This window comes from Megascapheus bottae, chromosome 11 (genome assembly GCF_031878675.1).
Source record: "Megascapheus bottae isolate mThoBot1 chromosome 11, mThoBot2.hap1, whole genome shotgun sequence".
Lineage (NCBI taxonomy): Eukaryota > Metazoa > Chordata > Mammalia > Rodentia > Geomyidae > Megascapheus > Megascapheus bottae.
The window spans coordinates 61,176,257-61,193,065 of NC_143519.1; the positions used below are offsets into that span (position 1 = coordinate 61,176,257).

General features: G+C 42.4%; 1 protein-coding gene across 3 annotated transcripts in view; it reads left to right on the forward strand.

The window, feature by feature from the left end:
* Spata13 (spermatogenesis associated 13) overlaps positions 1–14,000 on the forward strand; it is a 122,694-nt gene extending 108,694 nt beyond the window's left edge. For all 3 annotated transcript variants that reach the window (XM_090342392.1, XM_090342391.1, XM_090342394.1), the window contains 5 exons: positions 120–352; positions 4,048–4,177; positions 8,131–8,503; positions 10,021–10,095; positions 13,576–14,000. In XM_090342392.1, the coding sequence (XP_090198518.1) occupies positions 120–352; positions 4,048–4,177; positions 8,131–8,503; positions 10,021–10,095; positions 13,576–13,751 (987 nt within the window). In that variant the 3' untranslated portion in view covers positions 13,752–14,000. The remainder of the gene's footprint in view (positions 1–119; positions 353–4,047; positions 4,178–8,130; positions 8,504–10,020; positions 10,096–13,575) is intronic.
* Positions 14,001–16,809: the final 2,809 nt, after the last annotated feature.

Below are 16,809 nucleotides of genomic sequence, written 5' to 3' on the forward strand. Positions count from 1 at the left end.
CTTTCCTGCCTTCCAGGCCTTGGGCGGCCTGCAGGATTGTGGCCTATCTTTGCTATCATGTGTCTCCCTTTGTTCAAGGTATATCCCCTCCACCTTTACCAGGCTGCTTTTCCTTCCAGCAAGAGGGCTTTGCCATCTACTCTGAGTACTGCAACAACCATCCGGGAGCCTGCCTGGAGCTTTCCAACCTCATGAAGCAGGGCAAATACCGGCACTTCTTTGAGGCCTGCCGTCTGCTTCAGCAAATGATTGACATTGCCCTGGATGGCTTCCTGCTCACACCGGTGCAGAAGATCTGCAAATACCCCCTGCAGCTGGCCGAGCTGCTCAAGTACACCACACAGGAACACAGGTGAGTATGCACCATACTATTGTGTTATTATTTCTTATAGCTTAACAGAAGTCATAGAAATGTTTATTGTAGCTAGGTGCCAGTGGGTCCACGCCTATTACCCTAGCTAAGGATCTGAAGATTGAGGTTTAATCTGGGCCAAAAACTCTGAGTGATCTTATATCCAATTAACCAGCAAAACAGCATGAAATGGAGCTGTGGCTTAAGTGGAAGAGCATGAGACTTGAGCAAAAAGCTAAGGCCTTGAGTTCAAACTCCATTACCAGCACCCCTGCAAAAAAAATGTTCCTTTTTTATCCAATGGCTAATAAAAAATATTTTTTAAAGAAATAGACATGTGACCGTGGTAGTCCCTATTTAATCTGTGGGAGGAACAACCAGAAACCACCAATAAACATCTGAAACTGCAGAGAATATATTGAACCCATATGTAGCATGTTGTTTGTGTATTGGTCCATTTATTTGCTTAAAAACATGTTAATAGCCAGTTGTGGTGACTCATAAATCCCAGCTACTCAGGAGGCTGAGATCTGAGGGTCAGGGTTCAAAGCCAGCACAAAAGGACCTGAGATTCTAATCTCCATTTAACCTCTAGAAAAGAGGAAGTGGGGTTTGGCTCAAGGGTAGGGCAGTAGCCTTGAGCTGAAGAGCTCAGGGACAGTACGACAGTACCCAGGCTGAATTCAAGCCCCATGACCTACCAAAAGGAAAAGAAAAGAAAAGAAAAACCCTATTTATTAAACCTATTTATTGGAAGAGAACTAATATCTTTTTTTAAAAATTTGGTGCAGACTAATTTGTATATGCATACTAACTTGCCATGCTATCTCCCCACCTAGATACCAAGCACTTGAATCTTAATCACTTCTTTTTTAATTTTTTTGTCAGTCCTGGGCTTGGGCTCAGGGCCTGAGCACTGTCCTTGGACTTTTTCTCAAGGCTAGAGCTCTACCACTTGAGCCTCAGCACCACTTCCGACTTTTTTCTATGTATGTGGTACCGAGGAATCGAACCTGGGTCTTCGTGGATGCTAGGCAAGCACTCTACCACTAGGCCAAACTCCTGACTCCTCTTAATCACTTCTTTGCTCGCTAATCCCCTCCTCCTTTTCCCTTCCAGTCATATTTTCAGGACTTTGATTTGGGGTTTAGTGTGCCCTCCCTTTCCACAAATGAGAGAAAACCTATGTTATCTGTCTTTAGATGACTGGCTTATCTCCCTTGACATGGTGATTTCTAGTTTAATTCATTTTCCTACAGATATATTGTACACACACACACACACACACACACACACACACACATTTGCCTTATCCATTAATCTGTGGATGGGCACCTAAGCTAATTCCATAATTTGGCTGTTGTGCATAGTATAACAATAAACATGGGTATTCAGCTGACTTTGATTTTTGGGGTTATACATTCAGAAGCAGTGTAGCAGTGTAGTAGTGTAAATGATATGAAGTTGTAGTTTTTTAATTTTGTTGTTGTTGTACTAAGGTTTGCTAGGCAGATACTCTACTACTTGAGGCCCTCTACCCTTATAGTTTTTGTTTGTTGAGGAACTTTTATCCCAATTTGTTTCTTTTCCCTTTTCCTCTCTTGTAATATCCCAGTCATTTTGGGGGTCTCCAAAGCCCAAGCAATACAGTCACCAGCACCCAGTGCACAGAGCTCGGAGTCGTTTTAATAGCAGTGCAGCGGTTACTCTCGATCTTCGGGCTGATAGAGAGCAGCCCCGACCTAGCGTGGGGCTGAGCTTTTAAAGGAGAACACCCCACTCAGGTGGTCCTGTTCTCCAGGAAAAACTACACAGACGTGGTCAGAAGGAAAACACCACAGCGGGTGGTCAAGCAGTTTAAGTATTTTTGCAAAAACAAAACAAAACAAAAACCATAAAACAAAAACAAAATTAGACAGCCAATCCTGACAAGTTTCTACAGTCTGAGGGCTTGAACTGGGCCAAAGTGCTGTCCCTGAGCTTTTTTACCCAAGGCTTTTGCACTACCACTTGAGCCACAACTCTACTTCCAGCGTTTTTGATTGCTAATTGGCGATGAAGGTCTCATAGACTTTCCTGCCTCAGCTGGTTTTAAACCAGGGTAGTCAGATCTCAGCATTGTTACTAAGCATGTGCCACTGGCACCCAACTTTTGTTTTCTTAATCATAGCCATTCTGATAGAGTGAGGTGGATCTCAAGGTCATTTTGATTTTCATTTCCTTGATGGCTAAGGATACTGAACTTTTTTTTTCAGATACTTACTGGTTATTTATGCATCTTTGTTTGGAAAGTGTCTATTCAGGACATGTGTGCTTTTATTGATTGGAATATCTCTTGGTGCTTACTTTTTTGTTTTTCTTTACATTCTGGACATTAATCTCCTATCAAAGGAACATCTGATGAAGTTTTTTTTCTATCATTGTTGTAGGCTGTCTAATCACTCTGTGTAATGTTTCTTTTGCTATGCAAAAAAATGTCTTAATTTGATACAGTTCCATCTGTCAATTTTTGCTCTTCCTGAATTGTTGGAGTCCAATTCAGAAAGACCTTGTCTGGGCAAATGTAACTATAAAATTCCTAAATTAGAGCTACTTTTGTTGTTCTAATATATTTTCATTTTTATTTGCTTCCAGGAATTTGTTTACCTTCTGAATTTCTTGAATGATTCACTGATTATTCCAAAGAATATTTATTGTTCAACAGGGTATGGTGGTATATGCCTGTAATACCAGCTACTTACAAGGTAGAGTCAGGAAAATTCAAAGTTCTAAGCCAGCCCAGGTGAAGTTCCTCAGACTTTCACTCAAAATCAAATTATTAGCACTGTACAATATATGTACAATGTATGTTGTAGCCTGCATATAGATTAGAATTACATTTCAGGCATTTAAAGGTTTTATACTGTGCCGGGGCTTTATTTAACTCAGGGCTTGGGTGTTTCCCCTGAGCTTTTGTGCTCTACCACTTGAGCCACAGTTCCATTTCTGGCCTTTTTTTTCTTCCCCCTTTTTTTTAGTTAGAGTAAGGTCTCATGGACTTTCCTGCTTGGACTGGCTTCAAATCACAATCCTCAGATCTCAGCCTAAGTAGCTAGTATTACAGATTTGAGCCACTCGTGCCTGGCTCAGTCCCTATAGTTTTTGAGACCAAGAAATTGCTGGAGAGAAGAGATGACTTTGATTTGATGGTGTCATAATGAAACAAATCCCTTATTAGCACAGGCATCATTCCCCACTTCAGACATTGTTGCTTCTTTCCTTTAACAGCCTTTTCTGCAGAGTAAGAGATGAGGCTTGCCGGAAAGAATTGCTCTTGACATAGTTTAATCATATTTTATATGGCAAAACTGGTTATGTTAAAACCAAAGCAGCAATACAGACCATTTCTTCTACTAACAAAAATAATCCCTAGTCACCATGACTGAACTTTCTTGTGGCATTTGCTTTCATTCATTGTGATTTCTGAGCAATGAGTGAAAGTAATGTTCTTGTTCCAAAGAATTCTGAATTGCATTCCATCAGCTCCCTTAACCTATTGCAGACTGTGGACTATTCATGAGAAACAACAGCCATTGTTTAAATGCCTTCTGTCTAGACCATGGGCGTCTTCGCATTAGGGATCAAGTGCAGGATTTTGTCAGTCCTCCGTTGTGAGCCACATGTCCCGTGATTGAAAATAACTTCGAATTTTGCAGTGATTACAACAATATCAAGGCAGCCTACGAGGCCATGAAGCATGTGGCCTGTCTGATCAATGAGCGCAAACGCAAACTGGAAAGCATTGACAAGATTGCTCGCTGGCAGCTGTCCATTGTAGGCTGGGAGGTGAGTGCAAATCTCACACACATGCACACTTACATATATCCTTGCACATGCATGTGTGCATACATACACAGTACTACCCATCCCTTTTTAATTTTATTTTATTTTGTCTTTGGAGTCCACACACACACACACACACACACACACGTATATATAATTTTATTGTTAAGGTGTTTTCACCCCTTCCTTAGCTTTCTCTCAGTTTCCTCCTCTCAACCTTGCATACAAGTTTCATAGGTCATTTTCCATATGGTGTATACTGAATGGCATAATTGCATTTGTTCACCCTTCCTCTCTCTTCTGCATTCCCCCACTCACTCCTTAACTACCAAAAAAAGGAAGAAGAAAAAGGCAAAAGGCAAAACCAAACACCACCAGTGACAACAGCAATGTTTCCATTTCCTGGAATTTGTTTCATCCCTTCTTTTTTGTTTGTTTGTTTGTTTGTTGCTAGTCCTGGGGCTTGAACTCAGGGCCTGAGCACTATCCTTGGGCTTTCTCAAGGCTAGAGCTCTACCACTTAAGCCACAGCACCACTTCCAGCTTTTTCTATGTATGTGGTACTGAGGAATCGAACCCAGGTCTCCATGCATGCTAGGCAAGCACTCTGCCACCAGGCCAAACTCCTTGTCCCTGTTTTGTCCCTTCATGACTAGTGGTGATACATGAAGCGTCTATGATTGACACTTGATGTTCTGGACTTTCTGTGGTACATGCTACTAAAGATCTCTCTAATCTGGGTGCTGTGGCTCATACCTGTAATCATAGCTACTCAGGCAGAGATACACAGTTTGAAGCCAACCTGGGCAGGAAAGTCTATGAGACTTATCTTTAGTTAACCACCAAAAAGTTGCCTGAGTTCAAGTTCCAGGAACTGCACACTGCACACACACACACACACACACACACACACACACACACACACACACACACACACACACACTAGTATTGGATTGAACGGTCAACTACTTTATAACCTGCCCCCCCAAAGAAATAAAACCTAAAGTGTTATTGTCAATGGATTGCTTAGATCCTGGCTTTCCTGACATGGAAAGTCCTTTTCATGGTTCCCTACAGGATTGAGGGGATAGTGAATGGGTGGTCATACTACATGTTAGTAGTGTGGGGCTCTGGTGTTACTGCTACAGTGTGATCTATGTGGAAGAGAGTGATATTTGCCTCGTTGGCTACCTACAGAATATTATATAATCCAGTAGAAATACACAGTTATCACATGACTTGTTTACACAGTAACCATAACTAGTGCTGCCTGTATTGTATCTACCACAACTCAAGCACCAATCTGACAGTTACATCTCTGAAGTCAACGAGGATCTTCACAATCTCATGAGGTGGGCGCTATCATGATTCCCATTTCACAATGGAAAAGTATAGCAGAGAGCCCAAGCCACATAGCTTGGAGGTTACAGAACCAGATAGAGCCCAGGCTTCCTGAGCAGCACGGTGTCAAAGCCTGTGCGGGTCTCCTCTGCATAGTCCCACTGCTATTGAGGACAGCAAGCTGCCATCGATTTTTGTTCTTGTTAGTTTATGCTGGTATTGGGTCTTGAGCTCAGGGCCTGAATGCTGCCCCTGAACTTTTTCACTCAAGGCTAGTACTACCACTTATGCCACAGCTCCACTTCTGACGTTTTGCTAGTTAATTTACAATAAGAATCCATGGGCTGGTTTCAAGCCATGATCTTCAGATCTCAGCTTCCTGAGTAACTAGAATTATAGACATGAATTCTCATAGTTCTTACAATAAATAAGACTTGCTTACATCTAGTAAGTGGTCAGAAGTGACTCCTACGAACTGAACAGGTTTGGAGGAAGAAGCTAGGATTTGAAGATCATGGTTTGAAGCCAGCTAGCCAGCCAGCCAACATAGAAAGTCTGTGAGATTATTATCCCCTGCAAAAAAGTCAGAAGTGGAACTATGGCTCATGTACTGGAACAGTAGCCTTGAATAAAAATGCTCAGAGACAAGTTTCCAGGCCCTAATACTCCACCATTTTTTTTAAGCCAGGCACCAGTGGCTCACACCTACAATCCTAGCTACTCAGGAGGCTGAGATCTGAGGATCACAGTTTGAAGCCAGCCTAGGCAGGAAAGGCCATGAGACATTTATCCCAATTAACCAGCAAAAAGCAGGAAGTAGATCTGTGGCTCAAATGGTAGACTATCCATGAGCAAAAAAGCTCAAGGACAGTGCCCAGGTTCTAAGTTCAAGCTCGAGCACACACACACACACACACACACACACACACACACACACACACACACACACACAGTTTATAAAGAATTTTGAAATTGAAGTGTCTCTGGCAGTGACAGATGAAAAGAAGTATTTTCAGATGGCCTCGACCATTTCTGGAGCTTGGGCTAGCCTGAGAAATGGAGACTTGCTCCTTTATTTTCTAAGCAGAGAATCTAGGGCATAAAATTGCTCCAGGCAAGTGAATAATGGAATTTTTTTTAAGCTCTTTTGTCTCCAAAACATATTGTGTATGACTGGGATTAGAGGAGAATGTGACCTTACAAAATAAAGTCAAATATCTTACCCTGTGCCATAAGGTACACTGGAGTAGATCCAAACTAGGGATGTGTGTGTGTGTGTGTGTGTGTGTGTGTGTGTGTGTGTGCGTGTGTGTTTAGGTTTAAACTCATGGCTTCACAGTTCAAGTGGTAAAACCACTTGAGTTTTAGGTTACTTATTTTGATTGATTTTGTTGTTGTTGTTTTTGTGCTGATACTGGGACTTGAACTCAGAGCCTGGGCCCTGTCAATTAGCTGGTATTCTACAACTTATGCCTCTGCTCCACTTCAGTTTTTGCTGGTTAATTGGAGAAAAGTGTGTCACAGACCAGTTTTAAATCAAGATTCTTAGACTCAGCCTTTGAGTTTTCCTTTCCCATATTGGGCCATTTACATTTAATTTACTGTCAAAATTTTACTCATTTTCTTGCTGTTTCTATGCTGCCTGGACTTTTGTTTCTAAGATCTTCAAGTGCTTATTCCAGGGAACTGTTATATACCAACTCAAAAGTCATGAGAAAGCTGGGCACTGGTGACTCACATCTATTTGTAATCCTAGCTCTTCAGGAGACCGAAATCTAAGGATTGTAATTTGAACCCAGCCCAGACAGGAAAGTCCATGCGACTCTTATCTCTAATTAACTACCAAAAGGCTGGAGTTAGAGCAATGGCCCAAATGCTAAGGGAAAGCATCCAGACACTTCAGTGCTGGCAGGGAAAAAAAACAACAAGAGAGAGAATGGGAGTGGGGATACGGAATTATGAGTCTGTTGTACTGTGTCTCTGGTTCCTGTAGGTTAGAACCTCCCTGATGTGTCTGGTGTGCTTTAAGGGCTTATCTTTCTCAGCTGCTTTGCAGATCTTGGCTGGGTTCCATTAGCATAGTGTAGTTACACTAGAGGTTCATGCAAGATGCTTCAGGACACATAGAGGTACTAAATAGAGTACTAAAGAGAGACAATGTCCTGGACAAGGAGATCACAAAAGAGGTCAGGATGGCTAGCCTTTTGAGACTGCCCTCCTGGGCACAGGGCAGGAAGTGGGTGATCTCAAGTGAGTGGGAATCCAGAGATGTTCTTTAAGGCTCCTTAGTACCTTGACACCACATGGAATCTAAGGTGGAAGATCTGAAGTCACTTTCAGCTAGGTGCTGGTGATTCACACCTGTAATCAATCCTAGCTCCTCAGGAGGCTAAGATCTTAAGATCACATTTCCAAGCCATCCCTAAGACAAAAGTCCATGAGACTCTTATCTCCAGTTGACCACCAAAAATTACAGAAGTAGAGCCCCACCTTCAGCAAAAAAGCTGAGGTACTGTATAGTTCCCAGCTTCTTGACAGCCCCTGTATTGGCACAAAAACAAATAGCTAAATAAATAAGTCATAAGTAGATAAATATGTCACATTTATCCCTCTAGGGCCTGGATATTCTGGACCGCAGCTCTGAGTTGATTCATTCAGGAGAACTGACCAGAATCACTAAGCAAGGCAAGAGCCAGCAGCGGACCTTCTTCCTGTTTGATCACCAGTTGGTGGCCTGCAAAAAGGACCTGCTACGTAGGGACATGCTGTACTACAAGGGCCGTATGGACATGGATGAGATGGAGCTGATTGATGTAGAAGATGGGCGGGACAAAGACTGCAACCTCAGTGTGAGAAACGCCTTTAAGCTGGTCAGTAGGACCACAGATGAGGTCCATCTGTTCTGTGCCAAAAAACAGGAAGACAAGGCCAGGTGGCTGCAGGCCTGTGCAGATGAGAGACAGCGGGTACAAGAGGATCAGGAGATGGGTAAGGAGCCCTCAGCTTTGGGTCATCATCAACCTCCGCCTTTTGACCTCTGCCCTGTGTCTGCTCTGCCTTAGCCGACTCCCTTACAGCTAAATCCCACTATGGGAAGAGAATGGGGGGGTTCTAAATCCTAAACTCCCTCAAAACCAGACCACTATAGACGGCACATGCCAAAATACAGGTGCACCAAAACCACAGAACAAAGTAGCCTTTGCACTGTGATCTTTTGTGACTCTGGGGTACTGAAACTGTCAGTGACAGCATTCAAAACTTAAGCTCTTGAGCCTCCAAAGCAAATTAGAACTGTGAGCCTCAGCTGTCAAGTTCAGATTCAGCAGTAGCTGAGAGAGGGGGGACTGGTTCCCTTAGCCCATATCAATATAGCCCTCAAGGGTCACGTGATCCAGGGTGATGAGCCTGCCACAAGCCCTTACCTTCCTCCATCTGTATAGGTTGGTCCCACACTATCCACATTCTGGCTTGGCCTAGCCCTGGATTTTGTTCTCACCCAGTTTTCCAGGGGCCAGTGATATGGTTAATAAGCTTTGTTAAGTCGCTAGGCTAACCTGTCATCAGAAGCAGCAGTCTCTTCAGACTCCTTCCATAGGTAGATAGGAGCCCACACGTGGATCCCTCAGAGGGCACAAAACCCCATAAAGCTGTTTCCACTCCTTGTTAACATTTTCTACATCTGCTCCTGGGAGCTACCATTTATTGGCTGCTTACCTCACTGTTGGACTCAATACCCTACTCTGCCAGAATTCTCCAGATGGTTGCAGGTGGCAGTTAGAAAGACACAAAATGACAATGGCTCATTGTAATCCTACCCCAGAGGTTGAGATCATGGTTTGAAGCCAGCTCTGGCAGGAGAGTCTGCGAATCTCTTATCTCCAGTTAACCAGCAAAAAGCTGGAAGTGGAGGTGTGTTCTCAAATGATTAAGCACCAGCTTTGAGGGGAAAAAAAATGTAGGGAGCTAGGCAAAGGCAACTTATGCCTGTAATCGTAGCTACCTAGGTGGCTGAGATCTGAAGATCACAGTTCAAAGCCAGCCAAGGCACAAACAGTAAGCACAAAAAGTTTCTGAGACTCTTACCTTCAATTAACTGCCAGAAAACCAGAAGTAGCCCTGTGGCTCAAGTGCTAGAGTGGTAGCCTTGAGCTAAAGAGCTCAGGGACAGCACCCAGGCCCAGAGTCAAGCTCCAGGACTGATACACCCACACACACAAAAAATGGACAAAAGGGGCTGAAGGCATGGCTCAGCTGGTAGACTTACCTGCCTAGCTAGAGTGAGGCCCCGAGTTCAAACCCAATACCAAAGACCATTACCATAATAATGAAAATGTAGAGGGTTAATTTGGAGGTTCCTCGTCTTCTCCTTGCCCAGTCTCTTCATCTCTCCAGATTCTTTATAGTAGGTAGGGAGGAAAACCTTGGCATCCACGTGGGCAGGGATTTCTCTTCAAAATATTTTTTCCTGTATTCTGAAGATAGGTAATATTTGTTTCTAAATCTAGGAATGGAAATTCCAGAAAACCAGAGGAAACTCGCCATGTTAAATGCTCAGAAGGCAGGACAGGGCAAGTCAAAAGGTAAGGTTTGGTTCACTAAATTGCCCTTTTTCTTTCATCAAAAGTCAACAGATATGTGGGCTTCCGTGCTCATTATTGCATTTTGGTTATTTGTCCTTAAATAAATACTACACTTTTGATTATCCTATTTTAGCTAAGTTTTAAAATCAATTAATTGATCCTGGGGATTGAACTCAGAGCCTGGGCACTGCCCTTCAGTTTATTGCTCAAAGCTAGCTCTCTAACACTTGAGCCACAGCTCTTTGTGCAGTTGTTTGGTGATTAACTGGAAATATGAGTCTTATGGCCTTACTGCCTGAGCTGGCTTCTCATGAATAGCTAGGAATACAGATGTGAACCTGGTTGGGATTATATTTTTATCCATTAATTTGGAGAGTATGAATATTTCAGTATTAAGTGATGATTAGGTGTCTATATCCATGTTATTTAGATTTTCTTTTCTCTTAGCAATATTTGAGTTTTTCATTGTATAAATTATAGATAGTTTCAGATTTTTTTTTAAAAAGGTAAGGTTTTAGGAAACATTGGCTTATTAACAGCAGAGGAGAAGCCAGCAGACTCAGAATCTGCATCCAGTTTTTTATTTGTTTGTTTTCTTTTTGTGCCAGTGCTGGAGCTTGAACTTGGAGTCTGAACCCTGTCCCTAAGCTACTTTATTGAAAGCTAGCATCCCACTACTTCTGACTTTTTAATGGATCTTCCTTCTATGGAACCTCAATTTTTAGAACTCAGCCTCCTGAGTAGCTAGGATTGTAGGCGTGAGCCACTGGCACCAGCGTCTATCCAGCTTTGTAAGTGGCTGCATATATCTCTTAAGTGGCACAAGAGAGCTGTTAACCCTTGGCTCTGCTAGGCTTCTTTACTCTTCCAGTCCCTTAGGGAATGATGTCACTTATCAGACCTTGAGATGAGTGATAACTCCATTGCCCATTTTGAAGGAGGAAATCCAGGCCTAATCTATTGCTGATCTAAAAGCTGACTGCCCCTGGCTTAGGTACAAAGCAAGCCAGGTACAGTGTGTCAGGCAGTAAGCAAAATAAAAAGGGCTCTTTTAGAGAGGGGATCCCCATATGTAGCTGAATCCCATACACAGCTGTCTCCACCATAGAAATGACATCAGCCTAGCCCACCTTTTTTGGCTTTTTGTTTTTTGTTGTTTGTTGTTGTAGGGTTTTGTTTTGGGGTTTTAGTTTTGGTTTTGTTAGCTGCTTTTGTGGATTTTTGTTTTCATTTTAGCTTTTGTTGTTCTGAGACAAGGACTTACAGTGTAGCCCAGACTGGCCTCAAATGCTCTGTCCTCCACTTCAGCCTCCCAACTGCAAGAATGATAGACATGAACCACCCTGAACAGCTTCAGGAGAAATAATTTGATCCTAAAAGGATATATATATGTGTATATATATATATATATATGTATGTATGTATACATATATTTTTTTTTAGCAACTTTATTCAGACTGAGTTTTCCACTCTGAGAAAGATTTGTCCTGTGAAATGTATTGCATTTCAGATTTCTGTAACTGGAAATGGAAAGGCAAGGAGCAATAAAATAAAGCTCAGGACTATGAGAGTGGAGAGAGAAGAGTTCATTGCTCATGATAGTAGTCCCTGATTTCTGGATATAAATACAGATTTTTTTTTGCCTAAATTATCTTTATTTTATTTTGTATCTTGACTTTTAATGACAGCAGGCTAGTAAATATGAATTTGTTAGAATCGATTAGCTTGTCTGTGCCTAGTAGTTTAGTGAGCAGCTAGCTCTGCTCCTAAATAATGGGAAGCCAAGCTGAGTACTGGGTTTATTTTGAGGTTTTTTTTTGTTTTATTTGTCATTTTTTTTGTGTTGCCTTTAATTTTTTTATTTTGTTTTTGTGATTTAAAAAAAAAAAGATGGAGTCTTTAGAAGTTTTCTTGTTTGGACTGGGCTTGAATCACCCTGTAGTCAGGAATACAGATGTAAGCTAATATACCTTTAATTAAATCAACAAATCAAAAATGACCACATGAAAAATAATCATACAAACCCATAGAGTGGTGAAGAAGAAAACAGAATCTTGAAATCTACATATAGGGAGTTCTCTATTAAAATCAAAGAGGCTCAACTCTGTTTCTCTTTCTCAATACCTACAGATAGAACTGTGTTTTTCTAAATGTTTCCTGAGTAATACTTAGTTTTGTAAGTCCAGTTAGATGGAAATACTAATATTTCCATCCTATGGTTCAATGATCTCCTCCCTATTTCACAAAAATCCTATGGTGAAAAACTTGAACAAACCCAGGCCAGCCACTGGCAGCTCATCTGTGTAATCCAAGTTTCTCAGGAGATCTGAGAATATGTGAGGATCACAATTAGAAGCCAGCCTGGGCAGGAAAATCTGTAAAACTCTTATCTTCAATTAGCCAGCAAAAGCCAGAAGTGAAAAGATAGCTTACATGCCAGAACTTGAGTGAAAAAGCTAAGAGACAGTGCTGAGGCCCTGAGTTCAAGAGTTAGTACTGCACACATGTGTACACACACACACACACACACACACACACACACACACACATACACACGCACACAAATAAATAAAAAACAATTTTTTAAACAAACCAAAGGCAAGGTATACAAGATGAAATTACAATGCAACTGCCACTTAGTATGGGCTACTATTTATATATTTTTTAATATATTTTTTATTGTAATTAATAGAAGGGTTACATGATATTTGCCAGATAAATGGTGCATTAATTCCCATACATTGATACCCTTTCACATGTCTTGGTACCCATTTCCCTTCCCCCCTCCCCACCCCTCCTCTTGTTTTCCCCCTACTATTTATATTTTAGCAAGACATGGGCTTGAGAAAACTAACTTGGTTTCCAGCAAAATGTATTTAATTACCACTGAAACCCTTACAAGTAATGCTGGGTGCTGGAAAATATGGAACATGAGCTGTGTAGCTTATACAATTAAAACTAGTTCTCTCATAGCTTCATTAGTTGGTTTATTTTGAGGTAGTCCTAGGGCTTGAACTCAGGGCCTGGGCAGTTGTCTCTGAGCTTTTTTACTCAAGACTAATGCTCTGCCCCCGAATCACTACATATTCTCCAGCTTTTGGGTAGTTTATTGGCGATATAAGTCTCACGGATTTTCCTGCAATCTTCAGCTCTCAGCCTCCTGAGTAGCTAGGATTACAAGTATGAGCCACAGTGCCCAGTCACATCACTTATCCCTCTTTGAGGCCCTCCCACTTATGAGTCTCCCCAGCTCCCCCTGCTTGCTTTTTATCAGTGGCAGTCCCACAAGATCCCATGATAACAGTCATTAGCCACGGGATATCACAGGAAGTGGACAGCCACATGTCTCAGGAGAACGTCGCATCTCACTGAACATAGTATTGTTCAGGATAGCTATCGATGTGTTCTTTTGGTGAATGTGGATGAGATGTGTTTGTTTGTGGTTATTGAGTGACCTGGTTCGTGTTCTTTCCGAGTTAGGCTATAACGGATGCCCGGCAGCTCCACCCCACCAGAGCCTGCCACCCTTACACCAGCGTCACATCACTGTGCCCACCAGCGTCCCCCAACAGCAGGTCTTCGCCCTGGCTGAGCCCAAGAGGAAACCCTCACTCTTCTGGCATACCTTCCACAAACTCACCCCCTTCAGGAAATAAGCCAGGCAGGACCAGGCCATCGCAAGCTATGTGATAAGGAGCCACCTGAATTTCCTCTATCTAAGGTCCACGGATAGGTCATGGGCCCAGCGCTGAGCACGTCTTTTGGAATACCAATCAAGGAGAGAAGGAATCAACCTCGCCTTCCATGAAAGGGAAGCGGTCAGGAAGGCCCAGCCTCACGTTACACTGGGAGCCTGGTGCAATCTGAGGCCTGCAAGCTGGGAGCCAGAGTTCGGCTCTGAGGAAGGGGAGGGGTGGGGGAGGGAGGGTGCTGATGCTGGGGGACAGGCACGTCGCTGCTGTGGGTCCCTGAGCCATCTCAGTCCTTAAGGAATAACCCAATTGCTCTTACCATGTTTGACTTGGAGATGAAAGGCCTCACCAGTGTTTGGGGGGAGGGGATTGCTATGATTCTACTCATCCCTACAAGAAGAGCTTTGCTCTTTTCGGAAGCCTCTGAGGCCACACATGTGCTAAGCAACCAGGTCATGTCTTACAAGCTTCCTCCTGAGCAAGTGAGGAGGGTAAACTGAGGCATCTATTCCCTAGCAGCACAGTTGCCTGGGAGGAACTGCCACCACAAGCTGGTTTGGTCTCTCTATCCATCCTTGCCCATTGCATGCCTTGTGTGGGAATGCCTCAAGCATAAACCGAACAGACTGCCATTTGCACACGTGTTTTGTGATATCAAAGCTCACTGACTTTAGGTTTGACAGGCAAATACATGCAGGCATGTTTGGAGTGTCTTAAAAGCACCTCTTCCAATGGAGATTTTTAACATCCATGCCAATGAAAGGACAGACACTGAGACAAAGCAATCAGCTCTCTGGTGACCCATGGCACTTTGTCACTGGAATGGGAACCAGTTAGAGCATCTCCATAGTGACAGCAGAGCCATTGTGGGCAAGACAGCAGTGCCTGAGATGCCTTTGTAAAAGAGGCTTAGAGGACTCATGACACAGGCTAAGAAGACCCAGGGGATTGTGGTCTCGATTTCCTTATCTCTACAGGGAAGTATGAGGAAGTAGTTTTTACTGTGTCTTTTTTTTTTTTTTAACCTCCCAGGTTCCCTGGCTGGAGGGTATCATTACCCGGGTAAGCAGCTCAATTTTGTATGATGATATTGCAAAGATTATTCTTCTCTCACAGCCCCATGATTGAGAATAAGCAAGTCTGGAATGTCATACATCCACTTTGTTAGCTTAGCTACTCAGGAGGCTGAGATCTGAGGATCTCAGTTCGAAGCCAGCCCCGGCAGGAACGTCTGTGAGATTTTTATTTAATTAACCACCAAAAAGCCAGAAGTGGATCAATAGCTCAAGTGGTAGAGTGCTAATAGTGATCAGACCTCAGGAACAGGCCTTGAGTTCCAGTCCCTGGACTGGCATACAAAAAAGACAAATGTGTTAGTTCATAGGTCTGTTCACCTCCTCTGCCTCTTACCCTCAAATATCCAAATAAAAAGGAGGTGATGTCAAAGATAACCAAAACTAGAACCTCTGTTGAGCCTTACTTAGAGACTGTATGGCTGGGAGGTGAGTTTGCTCTGAGGCCAGAAGCACCCAGGACTGCTTCTTTGGGTTCTTGAACCCTGTGTTGAGACAGAAGAGGTGCTGTGTGGAGTGTGTGTGTGTGTATGTGTGTGTGGTGTGAGGTATGTGTGCACATGTGCATACACATGTGTATGTGTGTCCTTGGGATGATAACTTCAACTTCATTTGCTTTTCTAAAACAGACATTTTTACTAGCAGAAATGGAATGACATATTTTGGAAACTGAACTTAACCTGCTTTGTGTGTATAGCTATTTGGAACCATTGTGTTGTTTTGAAACTCAGAAAATTGCTTTAAGGAAATAAAAGAGAATCACTTGGCGCCTGTTACATTTCCAGTGAGTGAGGGCTTCCAGCTCCTTGGAATTTGCCAATGAACAATGAAGAAATGCTTTAAGTTTTGTGCCCTGGTCTAATGTATTTCCCAGCTAAGCCTAACTTCCGGCTCCCACCCATCTCCACCGACTTCCTAATGGCAAATCCTGAACATTAGGATATGTTTGGGGGATTTTTATGGTTGTTGTTTGTGTGTATGTTTGCTAGTTTTATGTAATGTAAAAAAAATCTGGATTAAATAGCTCATGCATAGCCCCTATTTGGATTTTTAGGTAACTTTTAGAAAACTAATGTATGATGTTACAGATGACTATCCTTTGATTTCTTGAAAAATCAGTATGTGTACTTTAAAGGTTGGCATGCTGATGCATGCCTGTAATCCCAGTACTTGAGAAGCTGAAACAGGAAGGTTTTGACTTCAAGGCCTTGCCTGGGCTACATCATTAAGACCCTGTTTTCAGAAGGAGAGAGACTATCTACCTACCTTTGGACTTATTACCAAATATCTGGGTTCTATAAAGAATGGGAGACCTAGAGTATCTTTATTTTCAGGCTGGTAAATTTCTGTAAATCATGATTTTTGAAAAACAAAAAGCTTCCTATCTGAATTGTGTATGAATTGAATGTCATTGGAAATTTCATTTGTTAATCCCCTCTCACCCCCATTACACACACACACACACACACACACACACACACACACACACTTTCTTTTCTTGAGTAGATCAGAAAAGAAGATAGGACATTTTGACCCATTTCACCAATTTCTTTATTGTCTCTAATTTGCCAGCTCTTTGGACAGACAGCTGAAATACCTTCTGAACTGTGGTCTTGTCTAACATAGCAGTTGATAATTCAAAATCACAAGCAGTATTCTTTTGGGTGGTGGGGAGGGAATCATAGAGAAATAATAGGTCTAGTCTCTAGCCTCCAAACTGAAAGAGGGTGTCTGGTCTGGTGCTTGCCAGAGCTTTTGTGGAATGTTATCTTCATTGTTTTCATTAGATCACTGAAAAATCTGTGAGACTCTTTATCTCCAATTAACTAGCTTAAAACTAGAAAGGGAGGTATAGCTCGAGTGGTAGAGAACCAGCCTTTCGAGAGGGGAAAAAAAAATGCTAAAAAAGGATGTGAGGTCCTGAATTGCTAGCCCTAAGTACCTACATA